This window comes from Suricata suricatta, chromosome 4 (assembly GCF_006229205.1).
Source record: "Suricata suricatta isolate VVHF042 chromosome 4, meerkat_22Aug2017_6uvM2_HiC, whole genome shotgun sequence".
NCBI classification, from domain to species: Eukaryota; Metazoa; Chordata; class Mammalia; order Carnivora; family Herpestidae; genus Suricata; species Suricata suricatta.
In genome coordinates this window covers 86,876,065-86,895,034 of record NC_043703.1, presented here as the reverse complement: position 1 = coordinate 86,895,034, position 18,970 = coordinate 86,876,065, and the positions used below count along the sequence as shown (strand labels likewise).

Below are 18,970 nucleotides of genomic sequence, written 5' to 3'. Positions count from 1 at the left end.
CTAGAGGATGCAAAGACAAGCTACATACTGGGGGCAGATATCTGCAGATCACATATCTGACGAGGCACTAGTGTCTGGAACATGTAAAGAATTCTCAAAACTCTGCAGACAAAAAAAATCCAATTGGAAAATGGGCAAGAAAGGGACCGACTGTCTTACTGAAGAGGATCTGCAGATGGCAGATAAACACTGAAAAGCTCTTCAATGTCATTAGCCAGTAGGCAGATACAAATGAAAACCACAATGAGGCACCACTGCAGACCTATCAAAATGGCTAAGATAAAAAATAGTGAAAACTCCAAATGCTAATGAGAAAGCAGAGACACTGACTAATTTGCATGGCCGGTGGGAATGTAAAATGGCATAGAAACTCTAGAAAATAGTTTCTTTAGACACTCAGCACTAAGGTGCCTGGGTGGCTCAGTCAGTTGAACATCCAACTCTTGATTTCAGCTCAGGTCATGATTTCATGGTTGTGGGATCAAGCCTCCAGGTTGTTGGATGCTTAATACTCTCTCTCTCTCCCTTTGACCATCCCAGCCACTAAAGGAAAAAAAAAAGAGAGAAAGAAAAAAGAAAGAAAAAAAACACAAAAAAACCTAGGCATTTAACTACCATATGATCTCGCAATTGCATTCATGGGCATTTATCCCAGAGAAATGAAAACTTATATCCAAACAAAAACCTATACACAAATGTTTATAGACACTTCCATTTGTTGAAGCCCCAAAATGGGAAAAACCCAGATGTCCTTCAACAGGTAATGGATAACAAACAGTCGTGCATCCACACCAAGGAATACTACTCGGCGATAAAAAGGAACAAAGTATTGATACACACAACTAAAGTTGGATGACTCTCCAGGAATTTATGTTGAATAAAAAAAGCTAAAGTCAGGGCACCTGGGTGGCTCAGTCTGTTGAGAGTCCGACTTTGGCTCAGGACATGATCTCCCGTTTTGTGGGTTCAAGCCCCATACCAGGCTTTGTATGGACAGCATGGAGCCTGAAGCCTGCTTTGGATTCTGTCTCCCTCTCTTTCTGCCCCTCCTCACTCATGCTCTCTCTCTCAAAAATAAAAATAAACATAAAATTTTTTTTAAAAAGCTAAAGCCAAAAGGTCACATACTGTACATAAAATTCTTAAATTATGGAGAACATATTAGTGGTTTTCAAGGTGGGTAGGGTAGGGGCCAGGGGTGGGAGGCAGGGACAGGGAGGCAGGGGTAGGGGCCAGGGGTGGGAGGCAGGGACAGGGAGGCAGGGGTAGGGGCCAGGGGTGGGAGGCAGGGACAGGGATGTAGGTGGCTATAAACGGGCAACCTAGGCGTCCTTGTGGTGATGGAGATGCTGCATCTTGACTGTATCAATGTCAACACTGTGACAGCTACTCTGCACAATAGTTCTGGAACATGTTACCATTGGGGTAAACTGAGTAAAGAGCACACAGAACTCTGTGTTCTTACCACTGCATATGACACTATGGAGGTCTCAAAATTAAAGCGTAATTAGAACAAAAACAAGTTAGCCGTCAAGTTAGTATTTACACATTAGTTTAAAAATTCATGGGAAGTGAGATTAGACCAGATGTATCTTACAAAACACCAATCCAGAGTAATAATTTACAAAAACTTGATTTGGGGGAAACATCTGAATAGAATTTGAAGATAATTTTCAGATTTTTATAATCAAAGAAACATCTGCTTCCAAAATTTTGCAAAGTCTAGGGGCACCGGGGTGGCTCAGTTGATTACGTGTCCAACTCTTGGTAAGAGCTCAGGTCATGATCTTATGGTCACATGATCAAGCCTCCAAGTCAGGCTCCGCACTGAGTGAGGAGCCTGCTCGGGATTCTCTCTGTTCCTCTCTCTCTGCCTCTCTCCTGTTCATGCATGCACGCTCTCTCTTTCTCTCTAAATAAATAAATAAACATTAAAAAAATTTTTTGCAAAGCCTAAAAGCATTAATTAGAAAGAAAAAGTAAATGCCAAAAAAAAGCACAAAAATCAGCATAACAAAGCATAAACAAAGGCACATTTGTTTCACTTTTAAAAAATAATCAAAACCCACTCCTCTTGGGTCACTGACAGCATGCACACTGGACTGCAGCTCCCTGCCTGCACCGGCCTGGCTGTCCCCCTCCCCTAGGCCCCTGGCCAGACTGCTGCCGGTGCACACCCGGGCTGGCATCCTCCTCGGCCAGGGAGGTAAAACGTCCTAGACGTACCTGACAAAAATAAGAATCCCCTCTCCTGACCTGTTACATGCCTTTGAGTTATCGGACTCCAACATAAACCTCTTTGCCACATACCTTTAGGAATGCTACTAAAATCTTTTTTCTTGTCTACGTGTGATTTAAAATGCAACCCTCACCAAAGCTGTGGTGCAGGAGCTCGTCTATGCCTGCAGGAAGGTCAAGGAGCCCTATCCATGATGTGCCCTCAGCCCCCAAAGCTCCTGAATGCACTCCAAGGACTCCAGCAGACCAGCCTCTATCCATCCTCCTCCCCTGCAACCTGTCACCTCAGCACTGACATGCTAACGAGAAAATTCACATTCTGGGCCCGTCGGGTCACTTCATGTTCTGACAGTGTCTTCTAAGACTAGTGCCGCAATGCTTAGCTCTGCCACAGGCTGAATGGATTTTGCAGAATCCTCCGCTTCCTTAATAACATTTCAGATGGGACACTCTATTCTGAATTCTAAACACTGATTTAGCCATGAGTTTCTGAAGCAACCTGTTTCACACACTCAGAAGCATACAGAACGAGCTTCGGCAGCTGTGGGACACCTCACCCCCAGTACCACAAACACCAGCCAGTTTTCATCACTTTTATGATTTTAAACCTCTTGATATTTGCTTCAAATAAAACTGGTAGCACAGTTTACATTTGGGTTTTATTTCTGTTGCTCTGACAACAACCATTTGTTTTCACAGATGCTATTATCCCCACTAGGATCAAGGGGCAGTTCTCCATCCTGACCCTTAGGAGCAAGCCTCCAGCTCCAGAACCAAGGATTCTGACCCTGTAGGTATGGCCAAGGATATTTACAATGTCTTATAAAATGTCTTTAAATATGCCAAGTGATGTACCTCCTTGTTGTTCTAGAAGTGATCACATCCGCTCATCTCCCTGACCACACTGTGCATCAGCCACCCAGCGTCAGTCACCTGTCCATCACAAGCAGGCAGAAGGCATCCAATGACATTCCAGTCATGAGCTCTGCCCTTAAGTGACTAACAGCCAAGGTGAGGGGCTAAGTGGAGGTAAAAGATTGGAAGAGGAAGTCAAATCGAAGTGAGAAGAAAAATCAGGGTCTACACGTACACACTGAATTCACAAAGATGTTTTTTATTCCAAGTCTCACCATACCATGCCATCCAATTCCCATCACTGAAGGGGATTTATTTCCCCATGGTTCCGGCCGGTTAGAACAACTGAACCTAGATCAATTTGACACTAACATTTTTTAACCAAGGATGAGTCACTGTCACAAATATCTCTATGGCTTCCTTGCTGAGCTGAAGAGAGACCATACAATATTATTTTTAAAGGTAAGTGAGACTTTAAACAGTGTTTCAAGACAAACCCACTCTTCCAATCAGTTTAAGTAGCAGGGATATGATTAAGAACAGGAGGGTAAAAAGAAAACACACACGTCCCCTGGCAGGTTCTGGAACAGAGCCCCATTTCCCAGAGGTCAGGGCAGGAGTAGCCCCACAAACAGCAGAGTTACAGTCGGCTCTCTGAACGCTGAGACCAAGGAGTGCAGTCTGCTTCCCGGGAAAGGGAACCTCCTCATATAGGAGAGCACTGTGTTGTCAGTTATTTCTTTGTGATGATACTTCACACTGCGCTTTTGGTTCAAAAGCCAAAACACTGTGAACATGAGTAAAACAACTTCCAGCACGTGAGAAAATCCCTTCCAGCTACATGTTCACAAACCTCAGTTTCCTGTGCAGCTGCGAGATCCACTGGGGGGTTTAAACGCCTCTCCAGACAAATGCTAAGTGGCTGTACCCACCAAACCCTGCCCTCGCTCACAGCCTCCTTGGAGCCTGTGTGTCTGACTTCTCGTGGGTGCTCCATCCCTGCTCAATGACCCGGACTGGCAAGACCCCCTGCATGTGAGCTCCTTTCCTTCATTCAGAAAGCCAGTGAACATCCACTTTCGTGATCCCACCCAGGCACTTAGCGACAATCAGGTAAGGTCTGGGTGCTGAAGAAAGGCTGGGTTATGTTTGGGGCCTGACAACAAAGGGTTCTCACTTGAAGTTCCCTGCACACTGTGGGCTGACACTGTCCTCCCAGGTATGTGCCATGCTTCCCAGGGAAGGGAGAGGGGCAGGGGGGCTAAGCGTGCACTGGCTCTAAGGTCCCCACTGGAAGTGGTCGGCACCCCTGCGTCCCCACTAACCACATCAAACACACAGGGGCGCAAAAGATATTTGGTGAACAGCACCAAACAGATCTTTCCTTCAGGTTTAAAATCCTCAGGCTTTTCATCTTTCCCTGTAGGTTTCACCTTCTATCCCTTTCACTATTTGCTCCACTTCACAAAGCCCTCTAGAGCTTCTACACTTTCCCTGAAAGCGTTCAGCATGGAACCTGTCACATCCTAGCAGGATGACACCTCGCTTATCAGATACCACTGGGGAATGACATGTTCTTCAGAGGGTATTCTGCCAGAGAATATTACAACTCAAGGCACACAACTTACTTAAGTATTTTTTGTGGAAGTCTCATAAAAAGTATTATATATACTCTTACTTTTTGAAACAAAATAAACTACAGACAACTTAACCTCCTGACTTGCCTTTGAAAGTGCCTTCCTTACTACGTGACGTTTAAGGGAATCCTGAGTTAAACATGTGGACATAGACCTGTCTTAACAATGATCTCAGGGTGCCTGGGTGGCTCTGGCGGTTAAGCCTCTGACTTCAGCTCAGGTCATGATCTCAACAGTTTATGGGTTTGGGCCCCACATCAGGCTTTGTGCTGACAATTAGCTCAGAGCCTGGAGACTGTCTTTGATTCTGTACCTCCCTCTCTCTCTGACTCTCCCCTGCTCATGCTGTTTGTCTGTCTCTCTCTCTAAAAAATAAACAAAACATTAAGAATAAAAAACAATGATCTCACATCCTCAGCAGCTGCTGTTCTCTTTACATTTGTGGTTCTCCCAAGTCACACTCCTAGAGATTCGAACTCACTTGGCCTCTGGTTGGGCCGGCAGAGAAAGGTTCACAACGTCCCACAGATGGTTCTAATGAGAACCAGGTCTCTGACCCTCAACGAGGCATCTCCATCACAGGTACATGTAACTGTGCTGGAGCAGCTGGAGAAACATCCAAATGGTCAAGCTGGGACCACTGTCTCAGATTCCAATGACACCCCAAGATTCAGTGCCTGCTGTTCTGACAGAGGCCCCCGGTGTGAACCAGAATTCTCTGTGATTATCCACAGTGCGCTGGGATGCTCCTGCAGTTCACACAGCCTTCCTGAGGCCATGGGAACCTCTCGGGTTCTCACAAGGGGTCCTGGAAGGTGCAGGTGGCACCTGTGATGACAGCCTGTCAGGCCCGAGCATGAAGGAGCTGAGTTATTGAGTGCGGACTGTGGAGCTGAGAACCACCTCACGGGTCCAGTTTCAGGGCCTCCCTCTCTGGCCTGCACATCTGCCTCTAGCCCTGTTCCTCTCAGACAGGGTGAGAGGGCAAGAGCAAGTGAGCGAGCGAATGAGAATGGGGACTGGGGAACACTGGGCAGCCCTCAGCATGGCAGGGAGCTCTGTGGGCTGGAGCAGGGCCCAGAACCTACTGGCCACGCAAGATGGCACAGTTTGTGCAGCCACCGCGTAAGTGGGGAAAACTGCTGGAACAGATACTTTCCTAAAGGCTGTCGTCTGCAGAAGAATGGGCGAAGGGCTGTGCAGAGTGAAGATGCCGTGCACAGCCATGTTCACAAGCATCCTCCCTATTATGCAGATGTCCTCAGGCCACCCTGAATCTGTTCATGAACTTTTCAACATCTCCCATTTGCCTTGACTTTGCCATGGAAGGAGTTGCCTTTGGGGTTCAAGATGACCATCAGTGCACCTCCTTACATACACCCAGCAACCTCACAGATCACAGAGAGCCTCACTGTACTCAGGTCAATCTCGGAGCTGTCAGAGGATGTCCATTTTGCAGAAAAAAACACCGACGACTAGGTAAGCAAAGGTCAGGGTCATAAACTAAAATATGCTCTTCTGAGGCTGGATTTGGTGCACTTTATGTCTTCATCTGAACACTTTTGTCAAGTAAGGGGAATCAAAAAGTCCTCAAAGACTACCCAACACAGGGGCACCTGGGTGGCTCGGTCAGTTAAAGCATCCAACTTCCATTCAGGTCAAGATCTTGCAGTTTGTTAGTTAAGCCTCAAATCGGGCTCTTTACTGTCTGCACAGAACCTACTTCGGATCCTCTGTCCCCCTGTCTTGCTGCCCCTCCCCTGCTCTCTCCCTCAAAAGTAAATAAACATTAAAGAAAAAAACAAACTATGCAACACATTTTTAAATCACCATCCTTCCGATATACTGAAGGTGGCTTTCAAACACGTGGCTACCAGCACAGCACTAGCTAGAACACAGAGATGCTGGCCCATCAAGGCAGCATCTCATGATGACACTGAGCTGAGGGCTCTCCCAAGCCGGAAGCCCACCAAGTGCTCCGGAGAATGGTGCTGCTGGGAAGAGGCCACCAAGGAAGCCCAGAGAGAAAGTGTGTTCCAGCTGCCTCAGGGGACCTGTAAGGAAAAGACTTTCGTCCCTTCCCACCCCTTCTCCTGCACTTCTGTAACATGAAGGAATCGGATGCCGTGACCTCCAAGGTCACCTCTGGCATTCAAGTTCCTTTGATTTTGTGACAAAGATCATCTGTGCCTGTACCCAGGAACAATACCAAAGCATTGTCTGGACTGGCTGAAATCCATCCCACAAGGAAGCATACTTACCATCGGGGTCTTTAAAGGTCAACGTGATAAATTTGCTAGCCACCATGAACATGAAAATCACCCAAAAGCATGCGGCCAACAGAAGCCACTGGTGGTGCATGTTGTCAAATGTCAGCCATTCAGTAATTCTTCCTGGAAAACAAAAGTGAAATGCGCCTGGCACTTATAAATAAATCAACTAAACAAAAGGTAACAAAAAGAACAGGTGATTTTAGTTAATAGCATCAATACAAATATTTGAGAAAGATTTTCTATTGATACAAGGGTATTCTGACTTACTATTTAACTTAAATTTTACTCTTAATAATATGAACTTATCATTTGATAATTCAAACAAACTTAAAACACTCTAATGGAAAGGAGCTATTTCTGTTTGTTTTTGGAATACATGATAAGCTTTTGCTTTTGCTGATTTGCCTCCAGATTCCTTTCTGGTCCAAGCTAACATCAGAACACGTCCCTGGTGCCTAGCGACAGCCAAGGTCTGGAAGCAGGTGGGCAGAGGGAGGTCTGCCAAGGGCCAGACCTTTGCCATGGTAATCTGCAGAAGGCAGAAGCCATACTGAGGCAATTACAAGCAGCCCTTGTGTAAAATCCTAACATGCTGACAAGACAAGATTCTCTAGCCACACCTAGAGAATCTCTAAAATAGTCAAAATGAACACTGGAGCTTCTCTCTCTCCATTCACTTGCCTGCAAGAGTCTGCGCAGGGCCTTGGGGGTGGGTGTTTTTCATGCTATCACTGCCCAGGGAATGACGCAGGGCATGTCTGTCCTCAGCAGGTTAGGCAAGTCACACTCTGTTGCAGGGAACACATAAAGAACATGGAAGTCACAGTCAATTCTTGGCAAGGGAGACAAAAAAAAAAAAAAAAAAAAAGTGTGTTTCATTTCACCTTTAACACAGTGCTTCTTCAAGCCAAACCAAACCACTTAAAGAAACCATGCCGGGCTGGGTGGGTTTTCACTGGCTGACTGAGGCCATCCATCACTCCTGGGCAGCAGGCAGAACTGGTCCTCTCAACCAGGTGCTGATGACAGACGACTTCAGAGAGCTTGTGAGCGCCAGCCGGGACAGAGCTCAGTGAGGACCCAGGTAATCAACTCTCCTGCTTGTCTCAACACTGGTGTCCCAGAATTTCACTGGAACCAGGCATCTGAAACCTGAACTCCCTCTACCAAGTGGTTATCCAGCCTACACTTGAGTACATCCTGCAATAGGAACTGACCACTTGCCGTGCGGCCCAAATCTTAACAGGGACTCCTCACACATTAGACCCAGTGTGTTTCCCGGAGCCTTCAAAGAGGGTTGCCGGATTCAATAAATAAAAGTAGAGGACAACCAGTTATATCCGAATTTCAGATGAAGAATACAGCAGTCTCCCCTTATCCATGGGGGATACTTTCCAAGACCCCCCCAGTGGATCCCTGGAACCACAGACAGTACTGAACCCTGCACAGTCTGTTTTCTCCTATACATACATACCTATAGGAAGCTTTAATTTATAAATTAGGCACAGTAAGAGATTAACAACAATATCTAATAATAAAGTAGAAGAATTCTAACAGTACACCATAACAAAAGTTATGTGAATGTGGACTCTCTCAAAAACCTTGCTATGCTGTATTCACCCTTCTTGTGGTGATAGGAGACGAGAAAATGCCTATGAGAGGAGACGAAGTGAGGTGAATGACGTAGGCACAGTGACACAGCGTTAGGCAGCTAACTGACCTTCTGGCCATTCATCAGGAGAAGGATCATCTGCTTCCAGAGCACAGCTGACCGTGGGTTACTGAAACCAGGGAAAGTGAAATTATAGATAAGGGGGCTCTACTGTGAATGATGTTTCAGTAGAAATATGTCCCAAATACTATATGGAATATTCTTATACTTCGAGAAGCTATGTACTGTCTCACTGAGTTTGAGTTTCACTGTAAGTCCTGTATTTTATTTGGCTACACTACACAACATGGGGCATGCCAACCCCTCCCTAACCACCTGAAGCCAGCTTGCCTGCCTCAGCTGAGTCTCCCTATCTCCTTCAGTCTCTCTCTTCTTGAGGCAGCAGGCACAGTGCAGAGACCCAGTGGCTCCACCACTTGTCAGCTCTGTGACTCACCAAGTCATTTAACCTCCCTAAGCCTTGACTTCCCTTCCTCTAAGACAAGGCCCTACTCCTTTCAGGGCGGTCATGAGGATTAAGTGGCCCATATCAGTCCCTCTATAAACATAAATTCATCCTCTGTGACTTTCCAATTTCATCTGCAAACAGCCTTCTTGGTGGCCAGAAATGAAGGCGACAATATGGCCTGCCTCAAGAAGACAGGAAAAGAAAGGCAAGACTCTCATCCCAGGGGACTTGAACTCCTACTCCTTCTCTTCCAGAGACAAATGAGGCACAGACTGTAGCCAGTGCACAGGGCACTGCAGTCCTGAGTCCACTGAACTTGTCCCTCCAAGACAGTGATGCTTGAAGGGGTCTGTCCCCATGGGTCACAGTGGGAGGACTCCAGAACAGCAGAGGGGCAGAGGAGCTGGTGTGGGCTGGGGAGGGAGTCAAGAGAAAGGAGACAAGTACGAGGCAGGAGGTATGCAACCAGAACAGAGGGACATTTGCTCCCTTGTACCAGTTTTCAGGAAGTCTTAGAGGATGAAGAACAGGTCTGGGGACTGAGTGGCCTGGGCTTGCAACCCATGCTTTGCTAAGAGAAGTGGTGTGGACACGTGAATACAGAGGAGAGGAGCCACCTGGGGCTGCGTCCCTCATACACATGCTTGCTCTGCAGAGCAATGGAACCTTCTGGCACTGCCCACTTACAGTGTCCTGCTCTTCTCAGAGCTATACTTCCAGCCCCTGAGGACCCGCCCCAGCCATCAAGCCAGCACCTGGAAGGTTTTTATGGCTTAAGAATTCAATCTTTCTAATGGGAACTAATCTGAAGGGATCCAATTGGAGTTGGCCCCACTGAGCTCACCTCTACATAAAAGTAGGGAGATAATGAATAAACAGCCTTACATGAAAATGAAGGGTCATATCACCTGCTCTCCAGGTGGCTGAGGGATAGGATTTCTACAACTAGGCTCCCTGAATAGTGAGACCTGCATTATCCTGAAGCTGTGCCTGCCATACTAAGTCCTGGATTTTAATTTCAAGCCAGGAGTGCTTTACTCTTTTACCCAGGCCTGGGGTTGGAGGTGCCGGGCGGGGAGGGTGGAGGCAGGTCTCTTCTATCCAATTGTCTCATCTGTCAGATAAAACCACCAATGTGTCGTGAGGTCCCTCTGAGACAGAGCATGCCAGAGGACCTCCTCCACAACTTACATCAGCCAGTGTCTTCTTCCAGATGGCAATTTTACTTCAAACCTGTTCAACCTGGAAAGCGACTTCAACTAGGCTCCTCCTGAACAAATGTGCCCTCTCCTGCCCAGAGTCTGGTCGTTGCATCGGATCCGGATTGGGAGAAGGGAAGTTGTGAGGCTCCCGCCTCCCTCTCACCCCTGGCAGAATGAACTGCCCAAGACACTTGAGGACTCTGATGGGGGCTACAGAGAGCTTCACATGCATAAACCACAGCTTCTGCTGAAACATATTCTCTTGAGGATATAAAACCACAGGCCCTCACCAGTGTCTTAAGTAGAGCTACCCAAACCAGGCTGATGCCTGCCAATGACTCTGTGCCTGGCTGCAGGCCTCCTTAGAGGCCACAGAACCTGAGGATAGTCCCCATGAAAGGGAGCGCTCTCTGCTGACCACGGGGATTCTATCAATGTGGGATAAGCAAGGCCTGCTCCCCTCCCAATGCACAGCAGAGGAAAAGGCAGCTCTGCCTGACCCCCACCCTGTTTGAACCCCCAAAAAGCTTCTCTCCATCATCCTGCCTTGTTTCATGTCCTCACTGCACCTACCACAGCCTGAATGTTTTCACTCGTTCACCATCTGCTCCCGCAGTGGAATGTAAGCACCCCTGAGTACACCAAGGATTAGAATAGTGCTGGGCACTCAGGAAGTTGACAACTATTATTTGTTGAATGACTATATCCACCTAGAAACTTACCAGAAAACTCTGGAGAGCTGGAAGGTACTTTTGAAGGCACCCTGCCCAACCCTTTACCCGAGAGTTTCCAAACTCTTTAAAGGATGAGGCCCCCAATTTCAACCTCAAAATATTTCTCCAATATCCATGTGACAGTAGTTACATGTTTAATCTCTACTGCCTATGCTGGTTAGGATGTGAGAAACGGGCACCCTCCTACATTGTTGGTGGGAATGTAAACTGGTGCAGCCGCTCTGGAAAACAGTATAGAGGTTCCTCAAAAAACTGTCAATAGAACTCCCCTAGGACCCAGCAATAGCACTGCTAGGGATTTACCCAAGGGATACAGAAGTGCTGATGCATAGGGGCACATGTCCCCTATGTTCATAGCGGCACTTTCTACAATAGCCAAATCATGGAAAGAGCCTAAATGTCCATCATGTGATGAGTGGATCAAGAAGATGTGGTTTATATACACAATGGAGTATTACATGGCAATGAGAAAGAATGCAACATGGCCATTTGTAGCCAAGTGGATGGACCTCGAGGGTGTCATGCTGAGTGAAATAAGTCAGGCAGAGAAGGACAGATACCATATATTTGCACTCATAGGTCTAACAGGAGAAACCTAACAGAGGACCATAGGAAGGGGAAGGGGGAAAGAGAGCTGGGGAGAGAGAGTGGCACAAATCATGAGAGACTATTGAATACTGAAAATGAACTGAGGGCTGAAGGGGGAGGGGGATGGAGGAAAGGGGTGATGGCCACGGTGGGGGGCACTTGTGGGGAGAAGGACTGGGTGTTATATGGAAACCAATTTGACAATAAACTATTATTTAAAAAAATCTATTACCTGAGTCTAGAAAACAATTAAAAGCTCCTAGGACTTCAGTATTACTTGAAAATAAAATCACATTTTATAAATCAAATCATAGCACTTACATGCATTTGAACAGACATACAACTTAAACATACTACCAGGGGGGTTAACAAAAGTCACTGAAGTCCAAAACATTTTTTAAAATTTTAAATAAAACTCTGTGCTGAAAGGCAAGCCAATAACATAAATCCAAAATGTCAATTTATATCTGTAAACTAAACGGGCAAGTTGCAAAGCTGAATGTGCAACCCTATGTGTAAAAAAATTATATATATGAAGGCATATGATTATATACACATATAAACACATATATACATGTAATGTATAGAATACAATCTTGAGAAGATGACAGCAGTTATATTTTGCTTTGTGCATCTATATATTTAAAAAAAGCTTTTGCAGTAAGCATGTATCCATTTCATAATAAAAACTGGTAAAATACAAATAATGCCACTCACATCCACGCACCCTGGTGTTTTTATTTCTGTTTCTTTTTTCTACCTGACTTCCACCAACTGTAGTTTCCTTACCACTTGGAAAAGGATGGTAAACACTTTTCCAGCGAGGAGAAAATCTGGTTAAGTGACAAATTCAACATGTGTCTGAATATTTAGTAAATACATTTTCACTAGTTTTCATTTAGCTTTTAAAAATAATTTAATATTTAAAACACAAAGTATAAAGAATAATATAAAACAGATTCTGGACTCTAATAGTTTTGCCGTACCTACTTGGGTGTCTTTAAAAGAAAGAAAGTGTTACAAATAAGGCTGGAAGCTCCTAATGCCCCCGCCTGGCTCTGACCCCCTGTACCCCCCACCCACTCCTCCATGGGGGTGTTACAGGTGGTCAGACTCAGCTCCTCTGACAGAAGCAGTGGTCTCCCCTGCAGAGAAAGGCAGGGCTTCCTGCAGAAGGCGGGAAGGCTTGTTCACCCAGGGCCTGCAAGGAAACACTACATCACATACAGATGCCTTCTAGGGAGCCTCTTGTTGGTGGGGGCGAGAGGAGGGGGGAGTCTGAGATGGAGAGATGCACTGTGTTTAAGCACTTACCTTTTTTTTCGTAGTCTACAGTGAGGAAATTCACAAATTACACATAGACTTCAGAGGAAAAGCTGTCACGGCAAAAATTTAGATAAACCAGGACATGTTCTCCAAGTCATGTGCTATGTACGCCAACCAGAACCAGTAAGACTAAAGCCTGGGCCCTCTCAAAATGCCCCCCCCTCAGGACCGTTATTGCTATGGTTTACAACATACAACATGCAAACACGATTAGATGTATATCTGCGTATAGTTTGAAGGACACAATAACCTAAAAAATACTTACTTGCCAAAATCATCATGAAAATGTAAATTTGTCCATTAAACAAAATGCCATGGATACAACAATGAGTCCCAAACCAAACACATACGCAGTTTATGTCTTTATGGAGCCTGTAGCCTAACAGATAGACGCACATGCATCAGAGTCTATCCCAGAAGTGGTATGAGGTAGGAAGACAGGGTGCTATGAGAGGAAAATACAATGGGACAGAACCTGGATGAAGAGGTTAGGGACAGTAGTTACATAAGGAGGTGAAGGGGCAGGTTCCAGGCCAGGTGACCAGCAAGGAATAGTGGCCCAGGGGTACAAAGGAGTAAGCCAGGGGCCCCTGAGTAACCAAAGGAAGCCCCTGTGGCTGGAGTTTCAGGAGCACGGTTAGAGATGAGCAAAAGCAGATATGGTCAGACAATGCGTGTCTTAAATAGCAGTTATGGAATTTAGTTTCACCTTGTGAGCAATGGAAAGCCACTGAAGAGAGTTTTCCATGAGAAGAAGGGTAGTAGTGTCATGATCTGATTTAAATTTTGAAGGTATTTCTCAGGCACGTAGTCAAAAATGTAAAGCACCATCCACTTGGGCATTCCCCAGGCTCAACCTCATTTCTGTAAGTGGAGTAGGAGTGTTCTAACCCAGCTAAGTGGTTCACATCACCACCTAGACCTACCCTCCTAGCCCACTGCCGCCTCCCCTACCACCACCATCGTCATCAACGTCGTCATTATCAAGGTCTGTAAAAACCAGCTCATCATCACTGGAGTTGAGGTCTCTAAAAACCAAACACAAACTAGTAAGCTCCACAATATCTGATGGGTTGCATTTTTAGAAATCCTACAGACTAGGGGTTCCAGTTAGCCAGAGCATGCTTCTGCTTTGAGACTATATGCATTCTCAGTCTAGGTAACTACCTAATGGTGTTTGACTTTAAGTTTGGGGCAGTGCTCCAGCCCTGGCTGTACATTAGTATCACCTGGGGAGCTTTTAGATACTATAGCAATGTCCTGGGCCTGAAGAACACTGAAGCCCAAACAACATAAATCTCTGAAGAGGGATCCAGGACCTGTTTTCCAAGCTCCGCACAGGATTCTAATGAGCAGCCAAGTCTAAGAACTGCTGGTCCAGGCCCCCAGCCCTTCTCAACCTTCAATGCCCACATGAATCCCTGGGGGTCTTATTAAAATGCAGATTCTAGACATTCTGACATAATAGCCATTCTCCCACCACTTCCTTCCATTATGAGAATGAAAACTAATAGCAAAAGATTATCTGTCAACTAGCATCTATTGATGCTCTGAATTACATGTACTCTGAAAAAACAGCTTAAAGAGGTTTAATTGGAATCAAAGACCTCTATCACTGTTCCCATTTATTCTTCTTTCTAGTCCTCCCACCTATAGGCAACTAGCTTCTGTAGAATTCGGATTTGGTCTGACCTTGTAATTTGCTCCATTTGTTTAAACAAAAAGAAAGGCATTCCAGATTCCCTTAGGCCCAACTTCTCCAAGCCCACCCCACTACCTGCATTGTTTCCCCAGAATATACAAATTCTCCATGGGGTTTGCCTTCTGTCCAAATACGACACCCTCAAGACTCACTATTTCTGTGTGCAGAGACTGGGGCGTGAAATGAACAGTCTTCCCTCCATGGCCCTGCCAAGGGCCACCGCTCTCCCTGCAGCCTGGTGACAAATGGCCTTTAAAAAGCCTGACATTTTCTGTAATTAACTCTCCTTTGTTCAAGGAGCCAAGACAACTCCCAAGTTGCCTCTTGCAGCTAAAGGTGGCAAATCTGAGCGAGCCCCAGGCACCCTGTGGTCACGCTGCGCAGCCCTGAACGGGGCCCTTGGGGCCCCAGGAGTCAGCATACCCATCTTCAGAGCTTTCTTATGTCCAGTCATTAAATGAGAGTTTCACTTCAAGATGTCAGGTTCTGAAACCAAGCCAGAGGGCTGGACTCAGAAAACCCACAAGTCAGAACTAGCAGTTAAGGTGATTTCCCCTCTTATATGGAAAGCAGTGGGGAGGGAAGCAAGAACACAGCTGAACCTACCAGAAATCCCAGTCTCTCCCTCTCTTTCTCTCTCTCTCAACTAAAAGACAGCACATATTGTACATGTTTGGAATGACTAACAATGGGTTTGGTTCTATTACCATCTTCCAGTGCAAACTCTCCCTCCCCTGCATTTGCAAAAAAATGCTTGTAAATCCATCTTGGTCAGCTGCCAATAATATTCCTACCAGTGGCTTTTCCCTGTGTGTGAGCTACCATCCAAAAGCAAAAAATCTTTCTGGGTTTGTGCTGAAGAGCTTGACTCCCACCTGCCTTATTCTAATTTTTCTATGCACACTTGCTTATTAAAGGCTCTGAAAAAGTCCTGCGGTATATAAGCCCATTTAATTCTGTTTACAATAGTTTTTTTCCCCATATGTCATTCATTCAGCAGTATTGACAAAGTGCCCACTTTGAGCCAGGAGCTGTTCTAGGCCTCGGGGAAATGGCAACATACACTCCCTGTTCTCGTGGTGCTTCTAGAGGTAGAGAGGCAATAAATAAATAGAGCTATTAATATATATGATCACATCAAGTGCTAAGTGCCATGGTTAAGAACAGAGAAGGGTAAGGGGAATGCCGAGAAGAGATGCTGCACCTGAGCCAACAGTCTGGTTGGTGTCACAGTGTCCCCAAAGTAGCAAGGAGACAGTGTCCCTCATGCTGAGCAAGCAAGAGGGCTAGGAAGTGGCCCAGATAAAGCATCCATCCAGGGTCCTTTACTGAGCTGCCAACTCCTGAGTCCCCACCCCCATCACATACATACTCCAGGGAAAGGATCACGAGTCTGGTGTTCAGTTTTTAAAACATTCATTCAAAACATAAGCAAGCACTAAGGGAAACTTCAACAAAAAAGCCTGGTAATGCACAAGGAACTATGCATTAGGGGATTGATAGGAAGGGAGATCAGGTAGCTGAGGGCTGCAGCAACTGGGGACATTCTACAATCAACCCTTCTGTATCTTTGGATTTTGAGTGAAAATGTTATCACCTAATCAATAAAATCACTAAAAATCACAAGGTAGTAAGATTAAATGTTGTATATGAATTTATACTATATATACAGTGCTATGACAGTCACTGTCACTTCTAAATTCATACGGCTTCTTTTAATCTAAGTTCAGAAATTTCCTTTGTCTACTGGGCCATGATCGTTACAATTTACAGTCTCAGAATGATCAGCCTTAGTTACCAGGATGAAAACACACCCCTTACTCTGTCCAGCCAAAGAACGTGCCAGAGGTTAACACAGATTCTCCTGAGTAACAATAAGGAACGGCCTGCGGCAGTCAGGCACTGCTCTCAGCCGGTACCAAACTCCCCTTGGCCCCAGCTAGAGAGGGTGCTCCTACTGATGTATTTCAGGAAACAGTTCTAAGTAGAAGTGTACATGCTACTATTTAAGAGTTTTAAATTTCCCCCAAATCTCCAAAAAGCAGGAAAAGAGGCAGTACGAAACCTAAATGTCAGGAATCTCCAATAACTAGGGAGATCACATTCTCCTTCACGCACCTTCTGAATCCTGGGGTCCACATTTCCTTGAAGTATTTGCTTTGCCTGAGGTTCTTGGTTCCTCCTGTCACTGTATAGGATAATTAAAAACACAATAAGCATCATTAAAAATTATAAAATCATCTTACTTAATACAACTGGGTTTCTATTTGGGAAACAGTTAACCACTTTGATTATTCAAGTACAGTTCGCACAACAGGTTTCTTACGAAGGTGCATTCAACTCAGAGGTGGGTTGTATATGGAATTTTTGACGAATGAATAAATATTCTAAATGTACCAAAAGAGGGACCCGATTAAAACAGTCCTATAATTTCATACAAAAAATGAAATCACTTTTGTCACAAAAAATAATTAAATCCTATTACAACTATTTTATGTTTGACATTGGGTACAGAATTCCTGTAGAGGCTGACGGGATGGTGAAATCTTCCAATGCAGGATGTTCTCTGGGTTTTGTGTTTCCTTAGGCTGTAACACCCTGGCAAATTCTAGCCAAATGACACATCACGAATGAGTAACTGGAAACAAGCCAAATGCGTGGAATTAGAGAGATTACAGATTTAATAGAGCTGGCTGGCAAAATAAACATACAACTCACTTAACACATAATATAACCCAAACTGCCTGGAATGCCTGTAGCACAGCCTAACTGCGTTTCCTTTTACTCTTAAGAGTTCAATGTTAAAATTAAAATGAATTTCATGTTATGCAGATGTAAAGATGAAGCTTTATGTACTCACATCCAGATTCTTCCAGACCTGTATCAGAAGAAAAAGACTCTTCATTCCTGCAATCTCAAAGGTCCTGAATTCACCTCTCTCCCATTTCTATTTCTGGCTTTCTCCCACCTTTTTATTGTATAACCTCACGCATTTGAAAAATGATCTGAATATAACTGCAAATTGCCTGAGACATTTCCTGAATCTTTTCTTTCTTTGTTCAGTTTTGCAAGCACTCTGGTTTTCACTTTGGGAAAGGAAAGAATTTTCCTCTCAGGTATTTCTTTGAGATGCTGTTCTTCAGGGTCAAGAGCAAGGATGGAAAGATTTTTCTTTCCATCTTGAAATTCCAATTTTGAGCCAAGATGGGTTCATAATTATAAAGGGGGGGGGAAGGGTAGGTTCTCTTTGTGTCTCTTCTTTTTAACCCAGTCACTGAAAATTTCAGAGTGAATAAGTAGGTACTAGAGATCAGCAAGCCCAAGCTAAATTGAACTGTCTAATTTTAAAAATGTCTGAGACATTTTTCACTCTGGCAGTTAAAACTGACCAATACCCAACTCTTTATGGCCCAAAGCCCCAGACACTGGGTGTTTCAGACAAAAAAACCCTTTATGACAGTCCTCCCGCTTAGCTAACCAGACAGAACCTGGCTGCACTGCCTACTATTCATTCAATGACCGGCCCTTTCCTGCCTTTAGAGACTTGGAAAACAAAAACGACAGCTTTTGGAAAACCTGGTTCATCTTCCTAGCCAGTGGTGCAGAAATTTATACCTCAACCTCCAACTTCTGACCAGTCCTTCGACTGTCAAAACCAGGGCTGACAGCACTATGGCGGGAAAGACGCATTTCCAACCATCCTTTCCCCTCTCACCCACCGAAGACGTGCTTAATAGTGCACTTAGGGAAGGGTGCACATGTTCCTTCGCTCGCTTTCGTTCTCTCTCTCTCTATTTGCATGCTCCTTGCACCCAAGTGGAACATTTTCTTTCTCTTTCCACCCAATTACAAACGCAATTCTCAGCCAAAGACGAAAGAAGTAAATTTTAGATCACCAAGTATCAATCATTCCACCGGTCACACCATCCCGCGGCAAGGACGCCGCCTTATTGCATAATTAACGTGATGAAGGTTCCTCTCATTAATCCCACCAACTAGAGAGGTCAAGTCACCAAAACACACTGGGATGGTGCTCACAAAGAAAGGCCAGCTCACCCCGTTTTCCTGTCCACTCGGGATGGAGTGGGGGTGGGGGTCGGGGACCCGGGGACTATGAAACCCCACCCCGCCGGTCCCCGAGCTCACCCTCCGCGGAGCCGAAGCTCTTCGGGGTCCTTCGGCCCTTCCGCGGCGCTGGAGGCAAAGCTCTGCCCGGGCCTCGGGGCCTGGGGGCGAAACGCGCGGGGTTCCAGCGTCCCGGGAGCGCGGGAGGCCCGCCCCGCCCGGGGGCCCTC

General features: G+C 45.5%; 1 protein-coding gene across 3 annotated transcripts in view; it reads right to left on the bottom strand.

Annotated features, from left to right (window-relative positions):
• Positions 1-18,964, bottom strand: part of CHST10 (carbohydrate sulfotransferase 10) — a 31,110-nt gene extending 12,146 nt beyond the window's left edge. Inside the window, exons 1-4 of one of the 3 annotated variants that reach the window (XM_029937144.1) lie at positions 18,822-18,964; positions 16,794-16,863; positions 7,685-7,791; positions 6,992-7,123 (exon numbers count right to left, since the gene is read on the bottom strand). In XM_029937144.1, coding sequence (XP_029793004.1) covers positions 6,992-7,123; positions 7,685-7,727 — 175 coding nt within the window. In that variant the 5' untranslated portion in view covers positions 7,728-7,791; positions 16,794-16,863; positions 18,822-18,964. Of the gene's footprint in view, positions 1-6,991; positions 7,124-7,684; positions 7,792-7,887; positions 7,973-8,723; positions 8,748-16,793; positions 16,864-18,821 lie in introns of those variants that run through there. The other 2 variants (XM_029937147.1, XM_029937146.1) reach the window with 2 other exon arrangements.
• Positions 18,965-18,970: the final 6 nt, after the last annotated feature.